The sequence below is a fragment of the Neophocaena asiaeorientalis genome, unplaced genomic scaffold (assembly GCF_003031525.2).
Source record: "Neophocaena asiaeorientalis asiaeorientalis breed wild unplaced genomic scaffold, Neophocaena_asiaeorientalis_V1.1 scaffold450, whole genome shotgun sequence".
Lineage (NCBI taxonomy): Eukaryota > Metazoa > Chordata > Mammalia > Artiodactyla > Phocoenidae > Neophocaena > Neophocaena asiaeorientalis.
In genome coordinates, this window is record NW_020175674.1 from 781,371 (window position 1) to 808,706 (window position 27,336).

The 27,336-nt window shown below is 41.9% G+C and overlaps 1 protein-coding gene across 2 annotated transcripts in view; it reads left to right on the plus strand.

Moving 5' to 3' along the window:
* COL12A1 (collagen type XII alpha 1 chain) overlaps nt 1–27,336 on the plus strand; it is a 114,284-nt gene that overhangs the window by 58,986 nt on the left and 27,962 nt on the right. For both annotated transcript variants that reach the window (XM_024731878.1, XM_024731877.1), the window contains 19 exons: nt 415–544; nt 1,157–1,296; nt 1,725–1,854; nt 3,064–3,206; nt 4,311–4,440; nt 5,076–5,218; nt 6,909–7,038; nt 8,802–8,921; nt 10,027–10,173; nt 11,585–11,701; nt 11,852–11,998; nt 12,530–12,604; nt 17,029–17,168; nt 19,060–19,183; nt 19,354–19,497; nt 21,251–21,415; nt 23,622–23,660; nt 23,758–23,896; nt 27,095–27,237. In XM_024731878.1, the coding sequence (XP_024587646.1) occupies nt 415–544; nt 1,157–1,296; nt 1,725–1,854; nt 3,064–3,206; nt 4,311–4,440; nt 5,076–5,218; nt 6,909–7,038; nt 8,802–8,921; nt 10,027–10,173; nt 11,585–11,701; nt 11,852–11,998; nt 12,530–12,604; nt 17,029–17,168; nt 19,060–19,183; nt 19,354–19,497; nt 21,251–21,415; nt 23,622–23,660; nt 23,758–23,896; nt 27,095–27,237 (2,446 nt within the window). The remainder of the gene's footprint in view (nt 1–414; nt 545–1,156; nt 1,297–1,724; nt 1,855–3,063; nt 3,207–4,310; nt 4,441–5,075; nt 5,219–6,908; nt 7,039–8,801; nt 8,922–10,026; nt 10,174–11,584; nt 11,702–11,851; nt 11,999–12,529; nt 12,605–17,028; nt 17,169–19,059; nt 19,184–19,353; nt 19,498–21,250; nt 21,416–23,621; nt 23,661–23,757; nt 23,897–27,094; nt 27,238–27,336) is intronic.

Consider the following 27,336-nt stretch of genomic DNA (forward strand, 5'->3'; position numbering starts at 1 on the left):
AGCAAATAGCAAACATCTGTAAAAAGGTAAGAATAATACTTAATGGTGCAGAGCCTCTACTATTATGCAATTCTTTGCTATCTTAAAGTTCCTTTGCAGCTCACTTATGATAAATGCCTTTTTGGGGAGGAGATCTGTGAAATGTGTTTTGGATGAAATTTCACAGTGCTGGCGGCTAGCAAGTTGAAATATCTTTGTAAGGTCACCAGTTTAAGGCTTAAAATCCTTTTTGTGATCGAAAGTGCATATTTTACATTTAAAATTATACCCTAAGATACATTTTCAGGTTTCACTCCGGATCTTGGCAAAGGTCTTGGCAAAGGTCTCAAACAGCTCCCCTGTAGAAAGAGCTTTTTCTAACAGATTAGTGAGATGGAGAGAGCAAGGCTCACACTTATCCCTGTTTTACTCAAGACCATGGTAGGAGGACGGCAAAACAGTGTGCTCCTACAGAAGCTGAAGCCCGACACTCCTTACGCAATCACTGTGTCCTCCCTGTATCCAGACGGTGAAGGCGGTCGCATGACAGGAAGGGGCAAGACCAGTAAGTGAACCCAGTCTCCTACGGCTTTTTTTTTTTTTTTGCGGTACGCGGGCCTCTCACTGTCGCGGCCCCTCCCATCGCGGAGCACAGGCTCCGGACGCGCAGGCCCAGCGGCCATGGCTCACGGGCCCAGCCGCTCCGCGGCATGTGGGATCCTCCCGGACCGGGGCACGAACCCGTGTCCCCTGCATCGGCAGGCGGACTGCCAACCACTGCGCCACCAGGGAAGCCCTCCCACGGCTTTTAAAATAACGTTCACGGGGATGGAATCGCATCTTTCCCTGGAAACCCTGGGGTGACACAGGCTTTTGCTAATCTTTTAAAATGCATGTTAATAATGATTTAATTGTTTTTTAATATCCTTACTTGGAGTCATCTGTCTCTGTTCAAGGAGAAAGACGTTTATTACTTTCTAGGATAAAACAAACAAAAACCGCTCAGGGGCCAAATCTCTCTGGAGAGATGAGACACGTGTCAGATGATCACAGACATTCTTTCCCTTATTCAGGACTTAAGCAAATATTTGTGGGGTGGGGAGACATCAGTGAACCTGTGTTTTGTGAGCGCTGGGTTGTTAGGACCACACTGTGATGTGCTTTCCGTGCATTTCAGAACCTTTGAATACCGTGAGGAACCTCAGAGTGTACGACCCTTCCACCAGCACTTTGAACGTTCGCTGGGACCACGCAGAGGGCAGTCCTCGCCAGTACAAGCTCTTCTACGCACCCACAGCAGGCGGTCCGGAGGAACTGGTACTTATTTCCCGTAGGGAAAAAAGCACGTTTGTTTTAGCTGTAGCCGAACGATCGCAAAGTGGATCTAAAGAGTTAACCAATTTACCTTAGTGCTGAAGAAGTTCATACTCATTTGGTAGGACTTGACAGAGGGTGGTAGGTTGGTGTCTTGTGCCTGGGTGATCAGGGAGTTTTTGCGGGGGGTTGGGGCTAGGGGAAATAATCATTTCAGGGAGTTCTGAGAGGGAGGCTGGGGTGAGTGTAGGGAAGCCTTCAGAAACTCTGATAACAGTCCGTCTGGGGGCACATCATTACATCCCAATATTATAGAACTTGCTTCTTGGCTTGGTCTTGAGTTAATATTTTGAGTATTACATTATTCGAAGTATTATTTCTTTTATAAGTTTTTTCAAATCAGATACTTTACATTTTATTAAAATCTGTAGGTTCCAATCCCTGGGAATACCAATTATGCCATTCTCAGGAGTCTGCAGCCAGATACCTCATACACTGTTACAGTAGTTCCCGCGTATTCTGAAGGTGACGGAGGACGCACATCAGATACTGGAAGGACACGTAAGTAAGAAGGCAGAAAAATATTGCTTTTTCATGATACGTTTTGCTTTTCCGTGTAAAGGCCATATAGGCCCATTGAAGAAAATTTGGAAAATTCATGATAGAGCAAAAACATAAAAATTACCCATAGTTTACCATCCAGACGCCCCCAACTGTTAATATTTTAGTGTATGAAATAAAAAGTTGTAATGGCATTCTTCTTCTGAAATGATAATTTCAGGATTTATAAATGTGTGTGTAATCACCAGGATTCTGTTTCACTCACAGAAGTTCATGAGCTTTGCTTTCTGCCTTATAAATTTGTGTGAGGCAGTGTTTTGTAACTGGCTTTCGTAGTGTCAGTTGTTGAAATCTGTTCGTCACATTACTTGATCGCACATTTCTCTGGTTTGCTGATGAAGTGCTTCCTGGCGCTGAAAATCTGTGTGCTTTCAGTTGCCATTAACATCTTGAGAAACCAGCGTATAGTGGTTTTACAATTCTTTCTAGTACTGCTTAAAGGCTTTGGGGCATACCTATAAATATTTCTTTGGCTTTAAAAATACACTTGCTGATGGCTAAAAGAGAGCAAATACAGATGACTTCTTTTGGCAAAAGATTAGCGGTCTGGAGAGATGATGTTATTGGCTAAACTAGAGTTTGGGGTTAATACATGGATTTAATTTGCATGTTTTCTAAGTCCCTATTGGGGCAGTTAACTGAGAACTGAGTGTATCTTTTCTCCCTCCTTTTGCCTTTTCTTTTAATCACAGAAGACATTCAGTATCTATTTGTTGAATGAGAAGGAATGAATGGGTGAATGTAGCTGATGGAATTAGATGGCTTCATCGGTGTTGTTAGTTTTCACCTAGAAGGCAGAGCTATAAAATCCTCTTCTCTATCTCTCCATTACCTGTGTTGGAAAACTGAAGCTTCTTGTCCTTTGCCCCTTGTTTTTTTATGGCCAACCCAGTGCTATTATCGTACTTTCACTAGCTTGTTTTTATTGGCAACAACTTTGCTTCCGTATAGACCAAGGACATAGTTGGCTAATTTTGACTACATTTGGATTTGCAGAATTTTCATCTGCTTTTGTGTGTAGATAATCAGAAGTTTAAGGAGGACAGTATTTTATCCTGTTAACAGAGTAGAAGTTTTGGAGAAGTGATAGCAAAAGCTTGACATATATAAACGGATGTAAGAAATATGTGTTGGCTTTTCTTTCCTCAGTGGTGAGAGGGCTGGCAAGAAACGTCCAAGTGTACAATCCAACGCCAAACAGCCTGGACGTTCGCTGGGGCTCGGCGCCGGGGCCGGTGCAGCAGTACCGTGTCGTGTATTCGCCCCTGGCTGGCCAGAGACCCTCGGAATCTGTAAGTCATGCTGTCGTCGTAGAGCTCGACAGAAGAATGCTGTAGATTTTACAGCATTTTACAAAGCCTCCTGCTTTAGTTGCTGGCCCGGAACAATAAGTCAGTTGGTGTGGTACCTACCGGGTCTCCTGGAAACTTCCTTTCCTGATGAGCTTAGGCTCAAGTTTGTGTCCTGTTTGGTTGCCTGTGAGGATGCAAGCCACGGGCCTGCCCATGTGTAATGCTTAAATGATTGCTTTTGATGAACTAAAGTAGGTGTATTAACTATAGGGTTAGTTAGCAAAAATGAATTTTGGAAAAATGCAAATTAGCTATATAAGTTGAAAGCCCCGGAAGTGAATGCAAATCATTGCTAGACCTTGTCAGTATGGGCTTTTGTTGTAACATACACGTCTTTGTTATGAAAATACCTTAAAGTTTGCCTTCATTGGCTCTTAACAAGTTGCCCAATCTATCTTCAATCCATAGTACTATGCAGTTTTCTAAGTAGATTAATAATTTTGAGATCAGAAATGTCTAATTGGGCAAGGGATAGAACACCTATGGGAAAGTAAATTTATAGACTAATTTAATTTACAAGTCTTTACCAAAATAAACAATGACAATGAACAAAGGTAAACAAATGAGGAGGGATAGATGTGTTCTGTAAGAATATTGATTTGTATGTCCCTGTGTATGGTAGGACACAGTCAGACAGTACTGCCCTTATCCATTGCATGGAGTAGCTCTCTATTTTACTGGTGTGTGTGTGTGTTCGTGTGTGTGTGGTCCCTTTTCTTATGTGTATCTAACATTCGGGATTATTTTGGGTAACTCTCATGAGCCCTGGATGTTGTATTTGAGAACCTTTATCATGAACACAAATGGGAGATAGTTGAAGTTACTAAGGGTCAAGTATGAACTAACTTTTTTGGAGAGGAAATTTCTGAGGATAAATTGCCCTTAACAGTGTGGCTTGGACAGCTCTCATGAGGTGGCACAGAAGGTGGTTTCTGCTGTGCTGGGCTCAGCCTTTTACTGTAAATATTATGATGCTGACTAATAAAAGACTCGGTAAGCATTTGGGCTGTGGTCAAGCAGAATCTGGTGTGTCCTCCCCTCCAGATCGTGGTGCCGGGAAATACCCGCACGGTGCACTTGGAGCGGCTGATTCCGGACACACCCTATTCCGTGAACATCGTTGCCCTCTACTCGGATGCAGAGGGGACTCCCAGCCCCGCCCAGGGCCGCACGTGTGAGGCGGAAATCCTTTCTCCACCGGGTTCCCTTGTGACTTGGGGCGGGAGGCCTAGGGGGTGGTGGTGGCGAGTGAGGAGTGTGGGGAATCGCCTCTACCTTGTGCAGGTGAGGGGAGCTCTGGGTTGCCCACAGTCACGTTCAGCCTGGAGCCTTGGGCCCATGACTGCCCTCCCAGCTGAGTGACGTCGTTTGGCCGTCTTCTCATCTGGTACCCCAGTTACGGAGGGGTTTCTTCCCTTCTTCTGCCTGCCGTGGGTCTTCTCACCAACGGGGCACTTTGGAAGTGTTAGGGCGCGGCCTCTCTGTTTCATTAAACAGGAGGTGCTTATAGCAGTTAAAATAATCCCTTTCTCTCCCAGCCTGTACTTTCACGTTCAAACCTAGCTCTCTGTCACTGGAAGTTCAGCATGTAATCGTAGCTCTGAATGCAGCACTTTCTACTGGCTATGGTTTCACGTTAGAGCCGTAGATGTGTATTTCATCACAAGGGAGTAAGCGACCCAGAGAGTCGTGAAGGACTGGGGTACGGTTACCCTGCCCTGGGTCCCGTTCTTTCATGCCCCTCCCTCCACCCCGGTGTCCACTATGGTCACAGACAGGAAACTAACTCTGTGGTATTTATTTATTTAGTACCACGAAGTGGACCAAGAAATCTGAGAGTCTTCGGGGAGACAACCAACAGCCTCTCGGTAGCCTGGGACCACGCTGATGGGCCGGTTCAGCAATACAGGATCATTTATTCTCCCACCGTCGGTGACCCAATTGATGAATATGTGAGTTGGTGACTCATTCATTTGAGCATTTTGTCATGTCTTACCTGGTTGGAGGGTGAAAGGAAGCTTTCTTCTTTAGGAAGTGCTGTGATTACAGTTGAGTCTTTCTCTGATGTGATATTGGGGCCACCTGCACGATCAGTATCTTTGGGCTCATTTCTCTTCTAAACACAGGTTGAAAAATTATCTTATCTCATAAAAATGTGTATTTCTAACTATCTAATTATATCATAGGAACTGAGTTGGTGAAACATGATAGCTATTATTCTGAGCTACCTAACTTATTGTTCGAGTTACGTGACTCTAAATCTTAACTTTTTTTTTTTTTTTTTTTTTTTTTTTTGCGGTACACGGGCCTCTCACTGTTGCGGCCTCTCCCGTTGCGGAGCACAGGCTCCGGACGCGCAGGCTCAGCGGCCATGGCTCACGGGCCCAGCCGCTCCGTGGCATGTGGGATCTTCCCCGACCAGGTCACGAACCCGTGTCCCCTGCATCGGCAGGCGGACTCTCAACCACTGCACCACCAGGGAAGCCCCAAGCTCCTATTTTTATTAATCAGAAACCCATGTAACTGCCATTTAAGAGTTTCTGATCAAGACGGGGTAAGCGGTATCACCACACTTAGTTTGCCAAAGCAGAGAAGCTCCTGCTTTAGTGTTTATTCAGCCTTGCCATGGATAAATACGCAATTTCCCGTCACTTTCTGAAAACATTAAAAATGTAATTTCCCTCCCAATTCACCATTTAGAATTAGGGGACTCTGTGCTGGAATCTATGGTTTAAGTGATCCCTGCTTTTTGTAGAAGCAAAGCATAGAGTTGGAAGAGAGACTGAGAGGTCTGTCTGGTTCATTTGCTCTTCGTGGGGGCAGCTGAATGTATTTTCCATTTCCTCTTTTTCCCCTAATTAATATTAGCAAAACTGATACTTTTTTTAATATAAATTTATTTATTTTATGTTTGGCTGCGCTGGGTCTTCGTTGCTGCACACGGGCTTTCTTTAGTTGCGGCGAGCTGGGACTACTCTTCGTTGCAGTGCATGGGCTTCTCATTGTGGTGATTTCTCGTTGTGGAGTGCAGGCTCAGTAGTTGTGGCTCGCAGGCTGAGTAGTTGTGGCTCACGGGCTTAGTTGCTCCACGGCGTGTGGGATCTTCCCGGACCAGGGCTCGAACCTGTGTCCCCTGCATTGGCAGGCGGATTCTTAACCACTGCACCACCAGGGAAGCCAAAACTGATGCTTTTGAGGACAGAAACTGAGTCCGCTTTTGCTCCCCAGTGGCTGGTACCACACCTGGCCCACGGTGGGCACAGGGTGCACATTTGTGGAAGGAGTCCCACGAAACTGACACACATGGAGGAGTGGGGAAGGAAGGGAGTGCAGTGGTGCTCAGTCACGTGTGTGGAGGTGCTGTACGAGATACTGCCTTTCATCCTCACGGCTTCCATCCTTCCTTCTGAGACGCTGAGCCACAAGACTGGGAGGTGGCTGATGCGGGATTTGAGCTGAGACCTGCCTGACTCTAAAACCATTTCCCTTGCTGCACAGTGGTAGACAGTTTGCCTCGCCCTGAGCATTGTGCAAGAAAAAGAAACGATGAAGAAAACACTACTGTTTATGGGAATGCGTACAAAAGTATTGATCTGGAAGTCCTCTAGCTGATGATAACTCATAATTTAACTTCCCCTGCAGACCACTGTCCCAGGCAGAAGAAACAATGTAATGCTACAGCCCCTGCAATCTGATACCCCATATAAAATTACTGTTATTGCTGTTTATGAAGATGGAGATGGTACCCATTTGACAGGAAATGGAAGAACTGGTAAATGTCTTAAACCTTTTATAATCTTTAAATTTGGTAGTATTTGAGTATATACGTCTCAGACACTCCATTAATACTGCATTAACATTTGTATTAGGTATTGAATTTTGTCAGAATGGTGTGACAACAGAATGTGTTATTAACTTTTTAAAGGTCCACTGAAAGAAGGAAAATGAGACACAAATCTGCATATTTTGCTTTGCTTGAGATAGTTTTATTCTTTGGAAAACCACTGCTTAGTCACCGAATAATGTTTTAGTTTGTGTGGTATCAGTTAAGGCTATAGCTGTTAACTCAGTCAAATAAGTGTTCAGCAAAAAAGACCCCATCACCATAGAATCTTAAGTCATGAAAAAGAAGCAGGATGATTGGTAATCATCTTCTGTCTTTACAAATTCAGCTTTTTTTAAAAAAATTTTTTTTCTATGGTACTAATGGATTACCAGGGTTCGGGCCCCTTTTCTAGCCTGCGTGGGTAGCAGTTCCTTATGGTTTAGATCAAAAGTTCTCTAATTTGGTTGCTGGAATCATCTGAGGACCTTTAAAAAGGCTTACGCCTGGACGCCACCCCGAGAGATACTGATGTTAATGGTCTAGACGTGGTCCAGACCTGCCGAAGTTCTAGTGCGCGGCCAAAGCTGAGAGTCCCTGGCTGAGCGTGAAGGTGGGCTGGGCCATGGGTCCGCTGGGTTCCATTACTGGGAGACATGGGTAAGACACTTTTCCACTTTGTTCAGCAAAAATCCACTTAAGTAACATGATTTCAGGCTCCTTGCTACACTTAGATGCCCAAACTCTTTTTCTACTTGAATGATCTTGACAACATTACAGGATTTGGGAGAGGTAACATTTGAAAACTCCTGAGAAAAAAGCAGGACCAGAGTGTTTCAGCTCAGTCTTTGGAGGCCAGGAATTTGTATATTTATTGACACCTGTTGTCTACAGGACTGAGTCAACACAGACTCCATCTAGCGACTCAAGATGATTCTAATTTAACAGCTTCCCATTTTCACTCTTCCCTTAGGTTTCAGAATATATTTTGGTATTTTTCTGGAGGAAATGCTGTATTTCAGAATTCTGTGCTTAATCAAGAACATACAAAAATCTCTACTAGATCTTTAGTTTTCTAGGAAGGGCCAAAACCACTTCTGGCTTCTCTTGTAAAAAAGGTTTTGAAGTTAAGTCCTTATTTGTGTAATGCTGTGAATAAAAACTCAGTGGCTGACTAACAGGCTACCTCACAGCGTTGATCTAATAGGAGATAGAGTTGGGTAGTACTCTGGAGGTGTGAGGATTTACTCTAGGTTATGTTGGTAGAGGTTATAGTGGTGCTGGGGAAGAACCTCGTTTTGGTCACTAGCTAGCTGTGTGGTCTTGGGCAAATCATATCTTATTTTTGTGATAAGATGGTTGGATTAAATAGTCTGTAAATCCTTTTTTTGGCTCCAACAATCTGTGATCTATAACATTCAAAAAAATGGTATGAGATCTCTTTTACTTTTTATAATTCTGAATCCAGTTCTAGAAATCACCGGTTCCTGAGTCCATTTGATTTGCTGTTTGAATTTGGAAAACTACTAAGCTATCTGTTGAACATTTCGAGACCTTTTAATTGTTTCCTGGAGCGGGACAATATGGGATATTATTAGTTTGCTCTCATGAAGCTGCACTGTCAACATTCATGGTCAATACTCATAAAGTTCTGTGCTCTCTCCTCGTTTGTCAATAAAAGGTCAGTAACGTGTGCCAATATTTGTTTTCAGTGGGATTACTTCCTCCTCAGAACATACACATCTCAGATGAATGGTATACGAGATTCAGAGTGTCCTGGGATCCTTCACCATCTCCCGTTCTTGGCTATAAAATTGTGTATAAGCCAGTGGGTAAGGAAGCACCTTTATCATCTTAGAAATGCATTGGAGGGTTATTTGTGCATGAGGGTGTTCTTCGTTGCATCCCCCATGATTAGATTCTCCTGATAGCTCAGTTATCACATCAAGTCCTCTCCTACCGGAGGTAACGTTTCTGGAAATAGTATTTAAGCCAATGTTCTAAAGTGTCATTGTTACTATGGGTTTAGATGCAACTCCCATTAATCTGCATGACGAAAGCGTCTGATGTGGTTCATAAAATTGCACAAATTGAAGCTGTGTTCAGACAACCTATATGTTAGAATGATTGTGAAAGAATGAGTACTTAATTAGTATAAACTTGTGTATTTTTCCCATTAGGTCAAGGTATTATTCCATTTGGGGCATGTGCATTTTCGTTTATTCACGACAGGCTTTCTTTTGGCTTCCCACGGACGCTTTCACCTAAATGGACATCCCCTCTATTAAATTATTCGCCATCTGTGTTTCCATCTTCTGTCTATATGTTTAGCAAAATGGAAGCAAAGTACTTTTATAGTAAATTTCCTGGGGAATCTTCCATGCACCCAGGAGGGATGTGAGCTAGAAAAAAATAAAGGAGAGAAGGCAAGTGTAAGGATATGTGAGCCTGTGTAAGAAATGGAGAGGGAACTTCAAGGTGGAGGACTTGCAGTAACTAACCACACTGCATGGAACGGGGTGGGAGATAGACGTTCTTAAATCATCTCTACAACAGAAAAATGTTCATTGAGCACCCAGTATGTACAAAGCACTATGCTGCAAACTGGAGCTTAAAGAAGAGGCTTGAGAGTCTAGAGTAGTTGACGGTGTGATGATTTATTCGTTAAAGGAACAGTAATTACACACCTGCTACACTCATTAGTACACATGCTAGCTACTGTGCTATGCTTTGAGAATAACAAGGAAAAGGATTCGGTCTCTGCTTCCAGTTTTGTATTCACCATGTAATGCGGCGGGTGTTACGGGGAGCACGTGCATAAGGGCTATGGAATTAATGGTGTTCATACTATCATTTGAGTATAAGTTATTTGATTTTAAGAAAAATATGAGACTAGGGATGACATATGTCTATGTATTTTTGTGATTGTTATTAAAGGTTCCAATGAGCCCATGGAGGTCTTCGTTGGAGAAGTGACATCGTACACGTTACACAATCTCAGCCCCAGCACCACCTATGACGTGAATGTTTACGCGCAGTACGATTCTGGTCTCAGTGTCCCTCTGACGGACCAAGGCACTACCTGTGAGTCACGTAGCTTCTTGCGGTTGTAAGAAAAAGCGTAGTGTAAATGACCAGGTCCTTCTGTTTTAATTCTCTTTCTTTCTTTTTCTTACGCATGTTTCCTCGGCATTGAGTAGGTAACTCTTTTGTGTCCGGCTAAACAAATACTTACGTCATATAATCAAGGATACAAAATGTATGAGATATGTTTGTTTCATAGAAAATACATTTTGAATTTTAAAAGATAAAAATTATGATTTTATCCATGTGGGATGCTATGTGGTTTTTCCTGACATTTCATGTTAAACATATATTACCTAAGTGTATTGATCTAATGGAAAGTTTTCCCATAAATGCCATGATGACTGATTCAGCTTGCAGATAGATTTTGTTGTCATCAAGTGCTTTAATGGCTCTTTGCGGACTTAGCAGATAGCCTTTCGAAAAATTTTTTTTATTATTTTTCATGAGGTGTCGTTGACATTCATTGCGTTGAGAGGGGCTATAGGCAGACCTCATTTCATTGCTCTTGGCTTTGTGCTTGGCGGATGCTGTGTTTTTTTATAAATTGAAGGTTTGCGGCAACCCGGCACGGAGCAAGTCTACTGGTGCCATTTTTCCATCAGTATTTTCTCACTTCATGTCTCTGTGCCACATTTGGTAGTTCTTGCAATATTTCAAACTTTTTCATTGTTCTTATGTTTGTTATGGTGATCGGAGATCAGTAATCTTTGATGTTACTATTGCAAAAAGATTACAATTCGTTGGAGGCTCAAATGATGGTTAACAGTTTTTAGCAATAAAGTGTTTTTAATGAAGGTATGAACGTTATTTTTTAGACATAACACTATTGCACACTTAATAAACTACGGTATAGTGTAAACATAACTTTTATGCACTGGGAAATCAAAATATTTGTGTCACTCGCTTTATTGTACCAATATTTGCTTTATTCTGGTGGTCTGAAACTGAACCTGCAGTATCTCAGAGGTACGTCTGAATGTGGATTTTCCTTCCCTTGAAAATCAGTCATAGAAAGGGAGGTCGGTTTCGACAATACCATGTTTTCGTGTTTGTTTCATGTCTGTTTCTTATGAAGAAACAATGTGAGACTTTAGACATTATTTTTGTCAGCCACAGTGGAAGTTTTAAAATTGTGCTGTGATTAAAAGTATGCTTTTTTTTTTTTTTTTTTTTTTTTTTTGGGACCTTGTGGAGCACAGGCTCCAGACGCACAGGCTCAGCGGCCATGGCTCACGGGCCCAGCCGCTCCGCGGCATGCGGGATCTTCCCGGACCGGGGCACGAACCCGTGTCCCCTGCATCGGCAGGCGGACTCTCAACCACTGCGCCACCAGGGAAGCCCAAAAAGTATGCTTTTTTTGGCCTTTATTTATGAAGTAAATCTATTTCTTTCTGTCCTTCTTTTGTAGTATATTTGAATGTGACAGATCTGAAAACTCACCAGGTCGCGTGGGATACATTCTGTGTTAGATGGTCAGCTCACCGGGCAGCCACTTCCTACAGGCTAAAACTAAGCCCTGCAGACGGTACGTGTGCAAAAAAATGACCTGGAGCACATAGTAGCCACATTTAAAACTTCAGTAAAGGTGTCATTCTATTTATAAAATGATGTATCAAAATGTCTTTAAATATAATTACTGGTGACACTGGCATTTTTCCTCTGCTGTCCTAATCAGGAACAAGAGGACAGGAAATCACAGTGCGTGGATCAGAAACCAGTCACTGTTTCACCGGCCTGTCACCAGACACTGATTATGGCGTCACTGTCTTTGTGCAGACACCAAATCTTGAGGGACCAGGTGTCTCTGTCAGAGAACATACTAGTAAGTGTTTGAGTAATCTGGGGAGTCTCTGTAAGGCTTCAGAGTAGGATGCTCTGGGTGTGGGAGACATTAGTGACTCCTGTGTGACACTTCTCCTTACGAGCGGCAATAGTGACATGGTGGCAGGTCCTTGAGGTGGCGTCTGCACCTGGTTCAGCACCTTTACCTGCTGCAGATCCGTGCTGCCCTGTCAGAGTTGGCGTAATTGTAAGGAAAGACCTAAAGGAGGGAGAGCTGGCTCTAGCTGACAGTGAGAAGGTGCACATGGATCCGTATTAGTGACCTCTGCTCATCTGACTGTATCTGAAGGTCTTACGTTCTCCCTTTGCATCTGGGCTTCGCTTCGTGCTGCTGTAGTCAATGTTGAGTGACTACCAATGGTACCAGTTTGGGATAAGCTAGGATTCCCAGTATGTCAGTGCCCATGACACTTGATTTGTTATCGAGGACTGAAATGGCTCTAAAGATTTACTTTCTGAGATATGAAATGTGCACATGTTGCGTTTTTCTAATTATTATTTTTAATTCTAGCTGTAAAACCAACAGAAGCTCCTACAGAGCCGCCTACACCTCCTCCCCCTCCCACGATTCCACCAGCCCGGGAAGGTAAGTACAGCCATTAGGCAGTGCATTCAGCTGATCGGGATTGATAGCCTTCTTACTTATGCAGTTGATATAGAACATTTCTGACCTATTATTCCTGCTAAAGAGTTTTTCAATTAAAGGCAAAGATTACCAGTCATTTGCTCTTCTGCTCCAGGCCCATTTTAGTGTGAATAAAACCAGTCATAGGGCTTCCCTGGTGGCGCAGTGGTTGAGAATCTGCCTGCCGATGCAGGGGACACGGGTTCGAGCCCTGGTCTGGGAAGATCCCACGTGCCGTGGAGCAACTAGGCCCAGGAGCCACAACTACTGAGCCTATGCTCTAGAGCCTGTGAGCCACAGCTACTGAGCCTGCGCACCCAGAGCCTGTGCTCCGCAACAAGAGAGGCCGCGATAGTGAGAGGCCCGCACACCGCAGTGAAGAGTGGCCCCCGCTCGCCACAACTAGAGAAAGCCCTCGCACAGAAACGAAGACCCAACACAGCCAAAAATAAATTAATAAGCAAACCAATGAACTGACATTAAAAAAAAACAAAAAAAACCCAGTGATAAACCACTCTGCCTCTTCAGCTGGAACTCTGTTTCCTCGATTTTGCAGATGAAGGTCTAGGGATGCCTTAAATAATCCATTGTCGCATGGAGGGCATTTCTTACTTGTGGCTGCTGGCATCAACAGGCACTGGGGACCTTTTGGGCTAAATCTGCAGCGTAACCCCTGGGCCTTTGGCTTTGGAATTCCTGGCTTCTGACCTAAGAAGGGCCCTGGATTACACAAAGCTAAAATATTTCCATTCACCAAGGTTGGAGAAATAATTGTCCCTTGTAGTAAACTGGTAAAAAGACATAGACTGAGCTATTAAGATTGGTCTCTCAGTAATTTGGGGCAATGCTCAGGGCTTCATCAAATTAAGTTTTAGCTAATTAACTACTGGTTTATTCTTTTCCCACATTCTGTTTCCAACATTTAATTGAAAGTATTTTTCTTTTCTCTTAGAAGGCACTAGAATGTTATGGTTATTAAGCCTATTAAAGAAGTAAAATTAAAAATTAAAAGTGTATTATTATAGGATAAAATAGTAGTGTGTTTCTTTAGACTGTTGAAAGGAATTCAGTAAATATTTTTGGCTTAAAGACATGTTAAGCAAGACGAAAAGACAACCCTCAGAATGGGAGAAAATATTTGCAAACGAATCAACTGACAAAGGATTAATCTCCAAAATATACAAGCAGCTCATGCAGCTCAATATCAAAAAAAACAAACAACCCAATCCAAAAATGGGCAGAAGACCTAAATAGACATTTCTCCAAAGAAGACATGCAGATGGCCAAGAGGCACATGAAAAGATGCTCAACATCACTAATTATTAGAGAAATGCAAAACAAAACTACAACGAGGTATCACTTCACACTGGTCAGAATGGCCATCATCCAAAAATCTACAAACAGTAAATGCTGGAGAGGGTGTGGAGAAAAGGGATCCCTCTTGCACTGTCGGTGGGAATGTAAATTGATACAGCCACTATGGAGACCAGTATGGAAGTTCCTTAAAAAACTACAAATAGAACTACCATATGACCCAGCAATGCCACTCCTGGGCATATACCCAGAGAAAACCATAATTCAAAAAGAGACATGTACCACAATGTTCATTACAGCTATTTACAATACTGTTTACAATAGCCAGGACATGGAAGTAACCTAAATGTCCATCAACAGAGGAATGGATAAAGAAGATGTGGTACGTATATACAATGGAATGTTACTCAGCCATAAAAAGGAAATTGTGCCATTTGCAGAGGCGTGGATGGACCTAGAGACTGTCATACAGAGTGAAGTAAGTCAGAAAGAGAAAAACAAATATCATATATTAACGCATCTATGTGGAATCTAGAAAAATAGTACAGATGAACCTATTTACAAAGCAGAAATTGAGACACGGACATAGAGAACAAACGTGTGGACACCAAGGTGGGGAAAGGGGGTGGGATAAATTGGGAGATTGGGATTTAACATATATACACTACTATGTATACAATAGATAACTAATTGAGAACCTACTGTATAGCACAGGGGGAAAAAAAAAGAAGGTACAATCTGTTTGTAGGGCATATATTAAGTTCACCTTAAAAATGCATTCCACTATACAGTAGGTGCAGACAAATACTGTTTGATTCCACTTAAATGAAGTACCTAGAACAGTCAAATTCGTAGAGTCAGAAAGTACATTGGTAGATGCCAGGGGCAGGAGGGCAATGGGGGGTGGCGAGGGGGAATGGGGAGTTAGTGTTCAGTGGGGACAGAGTTTCAGTTGAGGAAGGTAAAAAATTAGGGAGATGGATGATGGTGAGAGTTTCACAGCAATGTGAAGGTATTTAGTGCCACTGAACTGTATAGTTAAATGTGGTTAAAATAGTATGCTTTATATTATGTGGCTTTTACCACGATAAAAAAACATTTTAAAAAATGGATCATAAACCCACATATAATAATTAATCTATAAACCTTTGTGACCTGAAATTAGGCCAAGATTTCTTCAACATCACACCAAAAATGTGAGCAAAGAAATAATTGATAAATTGTACTTCATCAAAATTAAGAACTTCTCTTTGAACAACATTGTTAAGAGAATGAGAAGACAAGTCGCAGGTTAGGAGAAAATATTTACAAATCACATAATTTGCTAAAATACTTATATCCATATTACATAAATAATTCTCAAATCACTAATAAAAATACCAACAACCCCATTTTAATAAGTGAGGAAAAAATTTGAAAAGACATTTTACCAAAGAAGATATGTGAATACTCAGTATCAGTCATTAGAGACATGCAAGCCAAAACCACAATGAGACACCACTACGCCTATTAGAATGTCTAAAATTAAAATGACCACGTGTTGGCAAAGACGTAGAGTACCTAGAACCGTCATACGCCGCTGGTGGGAATGTAAAATGTAGAACTACACTGGAAACAGCTTGGCGGTTTCTTAAAGTTGAACATAAACCTACGGTACCGCTCAGTCATTTCACTACAAGGTGCTAAACCGAGAGAAATGAAAGCATATGTTCCCACGAAGACTTCTACGGGAATATTCATAGCAGTTTTATTTGTAAGAAAAAAAAAAAACCAGGTAATTGGAAAAAAACAGGAAATGACCCAAATGTTCATCAAAAAGTGAAATAATAAGCAATAATGGAATAAATGGAATTCTTCTCGGCAAGAGAAAGGAACAAGCTATTGTTAAACGCAACAGCATAGATGAATCTCCAAATGGTGATGCTGGGTGCAAGATGCCTGAGGAAAGAAAAAAGATACTGTCTGATTCCATTTATATAAAATTCTGGAAAACGCAAATTAATCTATCATGTCAAAAGGAGATCAGTGATTTTCTGGGTATGGGAAGGGGTGTGGAGAGGACTGACGGGGAGAGACTATTATAAAAGGACACCAGTGAACTTTTGGGGGGGATGGATATGTTTGTTACCTTTTTGGTGGTAATGACTTACTTCTCTGGTGTATTCGTATTCCACAACATATAAGATTGTGAATTTTGAAAAAAAAAAAAAGACACGTTAAGGTTTTTTCTTCATAGGCTTTATTTTTTAGAGCAGTTTTAGGTTCACAGCAAATTTGAGCTGAAAGTACACAGAAGTCCTGACATGCCCTGCCCCCTCACAGCCTCCCTCCACTCTCAACATTCCCCCTGCCAACGCGGAGTGGGACGTTTGATACATCCTGTGAACCTATATTGGCACACCTTTATCACCCAAAGTCCATATTTACATTAGGGTTTATTCTTGGTGTTATACATTCTACACGGTAAGTTTTTATCACTAAAATGTTAAATTTTTATTTGCAGAATTTTTAGCTTTCAAGTCTGAAGATTCTAATTAAAGGTGTTTCTTTATTTTATTCCATCCCTTCCCTCCCTCCATATGATTCTAGTGGCCTAATTTAAAATGAAAAGACACCTTATCTACACCAAGTCTTTGGTAATTATATACAAAAATCTCCAAACCCACTGAGGGCTCTTCTTAAGTTCTCAGCATGGTTGTTTTTTCACTTGATTTCCTCCTTAGTTATTGTTTGAAGCTCCTTGAAGAATCCCATGAGGAGGGAGCATATGTTTGCAGAATGACCAGATGGAGTAATTCCAGAGCAGCAATTGAGGGCCAGTTAGACTAGCGCTTTTCAGACTTCTCTGTGCGCGTGAATCATCTGGCACCTTGCTACTGTTGATTCGGTTGCGGGACGTTTGGGGTGGGCCCCAGGACTCTGCATTTCCATCAGGCTCCCAGGCGATGCCGTTGCTGCTGAACCACACTTGGAGGAGTAGCAGGCTGTTAGATTACGTTTCTCAGTTGTGTGACTTCACTTAAATGAAAGAATTCATGAGATTTGGGGCTTCCTCTGTGTTTTTCCCCCAGTGTGCAAAGGGGCCAAGGCAGATATTGTATTCTTGACTGACGCCTCCTGGAGTATCGGGGATGATAATTTTAACAAAGTTGTAAAATTCATCTTCAATACCGTGGGAGCCTTTGATGAAATCAGTCCTGCTGGAATTCAGGTGGGTGTCGTTTCAAAGGTTATTCATCTGTAATGTCTTGCTGTTTCCTTTAAACTTTTAAGTAGAAAGACTTTTCAGTATAAACTCCATTTTGACTTTGTTATTTTCTCTTTTCTTTACACATAGACTTTTGGGAAGGACTTGGGTGCAAATGATAAATAAATAGAAAGATAAACATTCCTCTAGGTATTCTCTTGGCTAGATGATATTCCTGTTGCAGAATTTAGGGGAGTCTAGCTCTAACTTCCTGCTTAAATCTTTTGACAATGATACATTTTCCTGAAAGGTCATTTTATGTTCTGGAAGTTAAATGCATTGTGATTGTTGTACCCGTTAAGTCAGGAGATTCAGTGATGGATAGTGACTGGAGGGGCTGTGTGGAACCCTACTGCCCCCTCTATCATGACATTGCAGATATTACCTGAACCAGAAGAAGAAAGGCCATTGTTAACTCAAAGGGAAATTAATTTGTTTTCCTACAATGATAACTACCAATTATCTTGCTTTGGAATCACTCCAAATTTATTGCTTTTACTGGAGTGGGAACTTAGAAAAATTAATCCTTCCATGACACACCTCAAAGAATAATTCCTCGCTTAGCTCTGACCCACCAGTAAAGCTGAGAACCTCCTCCACTCCCAACATACCCCTGGACTCAGGGCCAGTGGCTCTGTTACTTACTACCTGGATTCTGCAACCTCGAAGACCCACTTCAATTCTACCCTTTCTGGAGAGGCTTCCTTGATAGTTTTAGGCATTTCAGACTCCTGAAGGGTTTTGTCTATGTTGCGGTTACGGCACGTATCTCTTTATATTGTCAATATTTGTGTGATTCTCTTCTGTCTAAATCATTGACTCCCTTAAGGCAAGAGACTGTATTGTGTTGTTATTTTTCTGAATCCTCTTTCCCTTCCCATTTCTCTTGGTGAAGTTTCTTCTTTATTCAGGCAGGTACATCTTAGAGATGTTATGAAAATAAGAGATTTTTGACATAAATCACAAATAATTTCATCAACAAATCATGTCTTCTTTTATGCAATAATGCTTTGTGGAATATGTTAAATTTCAAATCCCCCAATAATTCTGTAGATGTTATTCCAACCCAAGAAGAGTAAAATGTCAGGCTAGTTACAGTCTTAATTTAAAGTGTGAGCCAGTAAGCCTTTTTTGAAATCCTTTTAGAAATTAAGATTTCTGATAAAAAATAAGAAAAAAAGCTACCATATTTTATTAACTTCTCTGTGCCAGCTACTTTGTATACATGATTCTCATTCCTTAAACTGGCCATAGAAGTAAGTATAATTATCTCCATTTTACTGATAAAAAACAAAGGCCCAGAGATGTTGGGAACCAACCCGATGTCACAAAGCTATTAACTGGCAGTGCTAGGATTTGAGCCCATTGAATCCTGGCTATAAAGCTTTTATTCTTTCCACTAAATCACACTGTCACTGAATGGGTGATGAGTGCTGATTATTATCACTCATGTGCCATTTTTCTATTACAATGAAGAATAGATGTGGTCAGTGAGAAGGGTCAGTTGTCCGAGAAGCCATTGCTTAGCCAGTATTTGAGCTCAAGATGGTATGTTCTCATTTCTGATCTTGGAATCTCATTGCTCTCCAGCTTTACCCATCCCTTCTTACATCCTAGAGAATAAATACAATGCATGTACATTATTCATATCAACTACCGACACTTTCATTGAAGATCAGAAATCAGAGAATTTAGTGAGACAACAGTAGTCAGTGTTTTAGCTATAAAGAGCATACCATATTCTGTCAGGTCTAATAGACTTCTTTTTCCCATTATGCAGCTAGAAGAATCACTTGACAATTGAAACATCAAAAGAGGTGACTTACCCTCACCACCAAACCGCCTCTCCTTTCAGGTCTCATTTGTGCAGTACAGCGACGAGGTCAAGTCCGAGTTTAAGCTGAACACGTACAACGACAAGGCCCTGGCCCTGGGGGCCCTCCAGAATATCCGGTACAGAGGAGGAAACACAAGGACAGGTACAGTTCATCAGCGTGTACATAGACCTTTACTCTCCAAAGCCTTTGGAGTGATAGGCGGAGTGTAAGTCTAACATAGAAGTCTAACGCTTCTCAGTTGGGCGTGGCTAAGGGCACTTGGAGAGCTTCCACTGAGCTGACACTAAAATGTTCCATGCCACATTCTATAGGCAAAGCTCTCACGTTTATCAAGGAGAAGGTCTTGACCTGGGAGAGTGGTATGAGGAAGAATGTCCCCAAGGTGCTGGTCGTGGTCACAGACGGTCGGTCACAGGACGAGGTCAAGAAGGCGGCTTTGGTCATCCAACAGTCAGGTAAGCACAAGCATACATTAAAAAAAAAAATTTTATTAGAGTCTAGTTGATTTACAATGTTGCGTTAGTTTCAGGTGTACAGCAAAGTGATTCAGTTATACATATACATATATCCACTCTTTTCAGATTCTTTCCCCATATAGGCCATTACTGAGTATTGAGTAGAGTTCCCTGTGCTCTACAGCAGGTTCTTATTAGTTATCTGTTTTATATATAGTAATGTGTATGTGTCAATCCCAATCTCCCAGTTTGTCCCCCACCTCCTTACCCCCTGGTAACCGTAAGTTTGTTCTCCACGTCGCACAAGCATAAGTTTGATGCCTAGTGATGGCACTCATTATTTTCACAGTTTCAAACGTCCAGGAATGATTGCAAAAGACCAAAATTACTGATTTTACTTTAGTTTCTGTTTTACTCTGTGTTCCGTACCCTTCTAATGTTAGTTTACATTTCATCACGGAATGGTTTGATAACTGCTCAGAAATGACATGGTGTATTCTTTGTATAAGACGTGCCTCAGGGTCAGTCCCCCATAGTGGCTGGAGGCCTACACAACAGCAGTAATGGGATGATCCTCGAGCAGGCTTCCTGCCATAGCATAAATGAGTCTTGGTGCTGGTTCAGTCCTATGCAAGGAGAGACGTAGGTTTGGCACGTCCTGGCAGATGCAGATCCCAAACAGATTGCTGGAAGGTTCACTGCAAAGGAGCAGAGAGACCTCAAGGAGATATTGCTGGTGTAGATCTTGTCAATCAAACATGCTGAAAGCCTCCTTGTCACACTGCCCTTTGGGTTAGTTATTCAGGATGATTAGAGATGAAACTAAGTCTTTATAGTTGCATGAACACCCCCAATCCTTCAGGCAGCGTCCAAGGTGGACGTATTTTAGAGAGAATTCTATGCTATGCATGATTTATTGTGGTGTAAATTGTAAAGTCCTTCGTTACATGGAATTTGTCATCTGCACATACATGGGTCTTTGGCTAAAAGTGAGTCATGACTAGTGCTAAGTCATACTGTTTCTTCTTACAACAGAGATTGTTCTATGCACTGATCTTTTTATAAATTGTTGCTGTTACGTTATGCACTTTGAGCAGATTCCTGTATATTTTAGGCTCCTTTGTGATTTAACTTTGGGGTTATGAATATTTGCTTCTCAAGTTACCTTATTTATATCTAATTACGTAACTAATTCTACTGTTGAATTAAGCTTTTGGAGTGAAAACTTTGTTTATTTGTATTAGCCTAAGTAAGTGAAAATTTATTGCCAGTGGGACTTGTAGATTCCATTTTGAAAGTGGTCAAAGTGCTGACTTTGAGCCTGAGTTTATTGAGTAAATCAGTTTCAGGAATTCAGAGTTTAAAATGAGCCTATTGTTGGTTTCTGAGGCACATGAGCTTGAAATGTTAATGTTGCCTAAGACAGCTGCAGAATTAATGGGTATATTAGGACTGTGGATGTGTGGAAGGAAATGAGTACCACATTAAGTCATTCTGCTATTAAAATGTTCACCTTTTAATTGTTAAGACTTTATTTTAGGAAATCCAATTAATTGAATTTTATAAGCCAGAAAATAGGAAGACCTGGAAAAAGTACATGTTCATTAAAGAGAGTTTATGTCAATTAAAAGAACTTGTTGCATTAGCTGAGAAAATATGGCATCATTTCTGATAAGATTTTGTTTTGAATTGTTTAAACCATAAAGGATGGAAAAAAGGATGTGTAATTCTCTCTATAAACACTGCTCTGCAGGGTTCAGTGTCTTTGTAGTTGGCGTGGCTGATGTCGACTACAACGAACTTGCCAACATAGCCAGCAAACCTAGCGAGCGGCACGTGTTCATTGTGGATGACTTTGAATCTTTTGAGAAGATAGAGGACAACCTCATCACATTTGTCTGTGAAACTGCCACTTCAAGTAAGTCATGACCCACATGGATCCATAGTCTCAGTTGTTTTGAAAAAGTAACTACTGAGCGGACCAGGGGTCCCCAACCCCTGGGCCGCGGACTGGTACTGGTCCACAGCCTGTTAGGAACCGGACCGCACAGCAGGAGGTGAGCGGCGGGTGAGTGAGCGAAACTTCATCTGTATTTACAGCCGCTCCCCATTGCTTGCATCACCACCTGAACCGCCACCGCCCGCCGTCCGTGGAAAAATTGTCTTTCACAAAACCGATCCCTGGTACCAAAAAGGTTGGGGACCGCTGGGGTAGACCATTCCCTATCCTATATGAGATCAAGTCCGTGCATAAATAGATCCTGGGAAACCACTTGAGAACCTGATGAATCACTGTTCCTATTGAGATCACGCTAACTGTGTGCTTGTCAGAGGTCCATTTTTAGCCTTGAAGATGTAATGTTCCTTGTATGGAAATAAAGTGTTTGAATATATCCTTTTCCCACCATCCCAATGCCTGTGACATTTGAGAAAACTAATCTTCAACTTAGAAATGCATTTACAGAAGCATTCCGTGGGATGAAGGTTTTTCCCTGTTAGTAATCAATTGGTATTTGTCCCGTCAACATCCGTGTTTCAGGAGAGCCACGAGAAAACTGACTTGTGTGAATGTGCGCTGTAGAAATTCACTTGGTCCCCACTTGTTTACTTGGGTGTAGATTTTTCATATTATACCGAGACCTCAAGCTCAACTCTTAAAATACAGTGAAGGACAAAAGATTGATTATTGAAGTTGGCTTGTTCCTCTTCTCCATCCATGAACTCTGATTCTTGGGGTCTTAGATTATGGAGACGGTTGCGTGGCTGGTCTAGACCCCTGATCCCAGGCAGGGCTGTGCTTTTTAAGTGTTATGTTTTCCCCTATGCAACATTATATTGAGATCTCAGAACTCGGGTTAGAGGCGGCAGTAGTAAACAAACGTCAGTGGTTTACCGTAAAACTTACGCTGAAGCTCAGAATGGAATCACACTAGTGCAAGTGAGCAGGGAGCACCAGCTGCCCCCTCCATTCCACGAGGTCCCGGATGCAGGGCCCAGGGTGAGACCCGCTGCACACCTGCCGCTGTGAAGTTTGGTGGCCGGTGTGAGCCTCTATGGCTTGGCAGAGAAGACTGGGTGGCGACAAACTCCTCCTGCCCTTGCACAAATCTGAAGTTTCCTGGGAGAAAAGTTTTTTTTTTTTAGATTTCTATTTTTTTTTCACAACTCACACACACACTGTATTTTATGTTTACAAGAGATAAATCAACTGACACCAAGCATCGTAAATGGATGACCACAACAGAAGCAACAATGATTGCAATTACCAAACACGAAACACACTCACACTGTGTCATGATATTGACATTCAGTCCAGGAATCCTCCACTGTAACAGCTCCTTCACTTTGCAGTGGAAATTGATTTGTATATTTTTCGCCTCTGAGTCCTTGTGGAATTTTTTTTTTATTCAAACAGAAAGTCACAAAACTTATAATCATCCTCATCAGTAAAAGTTCTTTAATCTATTGAAAAACATCTATAAATTTCCCCCCTCTAATTCAATCTTACCGTTCTTTTTTTTTTTTTTTAATTTATTTCTAGCTGCGGTGGGTCTTTGTTACCGTGTGCAGGCTTTCTCTAGTTGCGGCGAGCCGGGGCCACTCCTCGTTGCGGTGCGCGGCTTCTCATTGCGGTGGCTTCTCTTGTTGCGGAGCACGGGCTCTAGGGCGCGTGGGCTTCGGTAGTTGTAGCACGCGAGCTCAGTAGCTGTGGCTTGCAGGCTGCAGAGCGCAGGCTCAGCAGTTGTGGCGCATGGGCCCAGTTGCTCCGCGGCATGTGGGATCCTCCCGGACCAGGGCTCGCACCTGTGTCCCCTGCATTGGCAGGCAGATTCTTAACCACTGCCCCACCAGGGAAGCCCCAATCTTACCATTCTTAAGAACATTGTAAAATTCCAGCTGGACTGGAGAATGTCCAGAAAACATGGTCACACCGGTCAGTAGTATAATTTCACGTACACGTGGAAAGTCTACACAAAATAACTCAGAAAACGTTAGATTGATATGTTTTGTAAATGAATGAACAGGTTTGTTACTTGATGTATGTACGCAGGTGCTTTCTGTGCGTGTATAATGTTTGTATACCTTGTTGGTGAATCGTACTTAAAGAACACTGTACTTTGCAGGTTGTCCTCTCATTTATTTGGATGGCTACACCTCACCAGGTAAGCGTTCATACTCGGGCTAATTTATTTCAGGATTTCAAGCAATAAGATAATTAAAATGACCTCATTTCAATATATTTTTTTTTCTGATGTAAAGGTTTTAAGATGCTTGAAGCATACAACCTGACAGAAAAGAATTTTGCTTTTGTGCAAGGAGTCTCTTTGGAGTCAGGGTCTTTTCCCAGCTACTCATCTTACAGGCTTCAGAAGAACGCCTTTGTGAATCAGCCTACAGCGTGAGTGTGACAACAGGAGTTCCCTTTCTTACCACGGGCCAGATGCTTTCTTGAGGCTTGGAATCTTTGCTGATGTCTTCGAACCCTGGTATTTTAGAATTGAGTCCTATGGATGACCTGGTTTAGTTTCCTTAAGTACAGTTGGGTTAACTGCGTTCCATTGGGTCACACGGGAGACTAGGACTCAAGCTTGCTACTCTGAGACCCAAGAATCTCATCCTGTGTCCGCCATATGATGGATTACTGATCCTTTTGAATTTAAGTCTAGGATTATAGTTACGCTTCTAAGAGAGGTCGTTTAAACAGGGAGGCAACTTCTTTTGAACATTTCTCCCTTGGTGCAGAGGGGCTGCATGGAATCAATGCAGAATGAGAAGAGGAATTCTCCCCAGTGTTTCCGACTCCACAAGATGAAAGACTGCAGTGGCCTTGCTTGTCCATGATCTGTGATCTGACAAGCAGCAGTTAGATTTTTAAAATTATTTTATTTCATATATTTTTTGTGGTATGCGGGCCTCTCACTGTTGTGGCCTCTTCCGTTGTGGAGCACAGGCTCCGGACGCGCAGGCTCAGTGGCCATGGCTTACGGGCCCAGCTGCTCCGCGGCATGTGGGATCTTCCCGGACCAGGGCACGAACCCATGTCCCCTGCATCGGCAGGCGGACTCTCAACCACTGCGCCACCAGGGAAGCCCTTGACAGATCTCTTTTTTAAAAGGCTGAGCAAAAGAAGCTAAGCACAAAATAGTATATTCCATGGTTCCTACTATATAGAATTCAAAATCAGGCAAACTAACCTATGGTGTTAGAAGTTAGGATAGTATAGTTACCATTTGCAGGGAATGGGGGAAACTGGACGAGGGTACATAGGAAGCTACTAGGCTACTACAACAGGTTATGTCCTATTTCTTAATCTGAATGCTGGTTAGATGGTTTGTTTGTTTTTTTTGCGTTACACGGGCCTCTCACTGTTGTGGCCTCTTCTGTTGCGGAGCACAGGCTCCGGACGCTCAGGCTCAGCGGCCATGGCTCACGGACCCAGCTGCTCCGCGACATGTGGGATCTTCCCGGACCGGGGCACAAACCCGTGTCCTCTGCATCGGCAGGCGGACTTTCACCCACTGCGCCACCAGGGAAGCCCAACAGTTAGTTTTTATTGGCTGGTGCTCTGGCAATCTGTTGGGTAGCTCTAGATGTTGGTTATTTTACTTGATGAAAGTTTGTACCTGGGTCCAATAACCAAAATATGTACTTTTTATTTATTAGAATGAAAACACTTGAATGTCAAAAAATATGTGTTTGGCATCTTATGGAGGGAAAAGAACAAGAAGAAATAAAGTTTTCCAACACTTAGGACAGGGTCAGACAATGATGCCTGAAATTTGAAATGCTCTGAGAAAGCTGATGGAAAATTCAGAGTAAAACCAAAGCTCATTTCTTTTAAGGAAGCACAGATTTTATTGTTGTAGTGTGACCACACTGTGAGTTCCTAACTCTTTTATGGTTAACCACACTGGTTCGCACTTTTAGGTTTACCAATGAACCTAAGTACCCAGCATGTAATTCTGTCACCTCAAGATGTGATTCCTACATTTTAACTTATGACAGACCACTGTCCTCTTAAGATTCAGAACTTGTGGCTGAAAGAGGCATAAATGCAATTAAATAATTTTTTTCCTAATCACTCATTAACTAAAAAAGGAGAAAAATGGGCTAGGTGAGAAATGAATTAATATGGAGAAATTATTTTTAATGTGGAATGTTATGAAGATGGTCAGTTTATGGACGTACAAAAGGCATCGTGTCAGCTTGCCCAGAACATATGCTTTAAGAAGTAGGGCATTACAGAGTATTGAGTAGAGTTCCCTGTGCTATACATATGGGAAAAGAATCTAAAAAAGAGTGGATATGTGTATGTATAACTGATTCACTGTGCTGTACAGCAGAAAGTAGCACAACATTGTAAATCAACTGTACTCCAATAAAAATTAAAAAAAAAAAGTAGGCCAGCGTTATATTCCAGAAGTACCAGCAGTGTGGTACTAGGACACAAAACCTCAAGAGACAGTCTATGCCCTCTGTCAAAATCCATGGAGGAGTTGCTTCTCTTCTGTCCAAGAGCTGATTTTTTTTAAAAAACATCTTTATTGGAGTATAATTGCTTTACAGTGGTGTGTTAGTTTCTGCTGTATAATAAAGTGAATCCGCTATACATATACATATATCCCCATATCCCCTCCCTCTTGCGTCTCCCTCCCACCCTCCCTATCCCACCCCTCTAGGTGGTCACAAAGCACCGAGCTGCTCTCCCTGTGCTATGTGGCTGCTTCCCACTAGCTATCTATTTTACATTTGGTAGTGTATATATGTCCCTGCCACTCTCTCACTCCCAGCTTACCCTTCCCCCTCCCCGTGTCCTCTAGTCCATTCCAAGAGCTGATTATTAAGCCCCTTTTCCTACCTTCAGGAAGATAGTGCTATTAAAAGGTCTCAGACAAAAAACCATTAATTCTGCTTCAGAGATTCCCCCAGAACAATGACTGACTCAACCCTAGAAGGACACATGGGGCCACATTTTACGTCTAACAGCCTTAGAGCCAAGAAACATTTCCTTTTAATTGAATCACAATGTACGTGGCCATGAAATCTATTATTGGTTTTGTTTCGGGGAACAAGTGACCTTCTGGAGATTATTTGATTTACTTGATTTTAAGGGAGTACTAGGGAAGTGTAAAAACTGTTAGACACAGGGAGGGCGCAATTAAAGCCTTAAGCCATCTTGCTTATGATCTCATACTCCTGATGTTGGAAATTAAATATATTTAGTAAGATTTACTCTCTTTAAATTACATCCCTAGATACAAGTTTTATCACCCTAAAATCATTATATAGTTTTATAATTATCTATGTGCTTAGAAGAAATGATTTATTACCAGTAGGATGAAAGACCACTTGGCAATTTCCCAGACTTTTGTGACTTTATCCGATTATAAATCATCTATTACTGCTTACATAATGGGTCTTTAGTGTTTGCTATTTTGAGGTCATTCTTAAATTTTTCCCCTTCTAATATGTAACCAGATTATTACAAATGGCTTCTAATACTACTCATGATGAGATTCTAGCCCAAAGATTTAAAATATCCTCTATTTCTGGTGAGAAATCCTTATTAATTAATTAATTTTGTTTCATCCAACAGAGATCTACATCCCAATGGCCTCCCCACTTCATATACGATTATATTACTATTCAGACTTCTCCCAGAAACTCCCAATGACCCTTTCGCAATTTGGCAGATCACAGACAGAGACTACAAACCACAAGTTGGGGTGATTGCAGATCGTAAGGATTATAAGTTATCTTATTTTAAGGCACATGCATGCATATTTTTGATTATGTTTTTCCTTTTCTCTTTCTTTAAGAACCTTCTGGATATATATA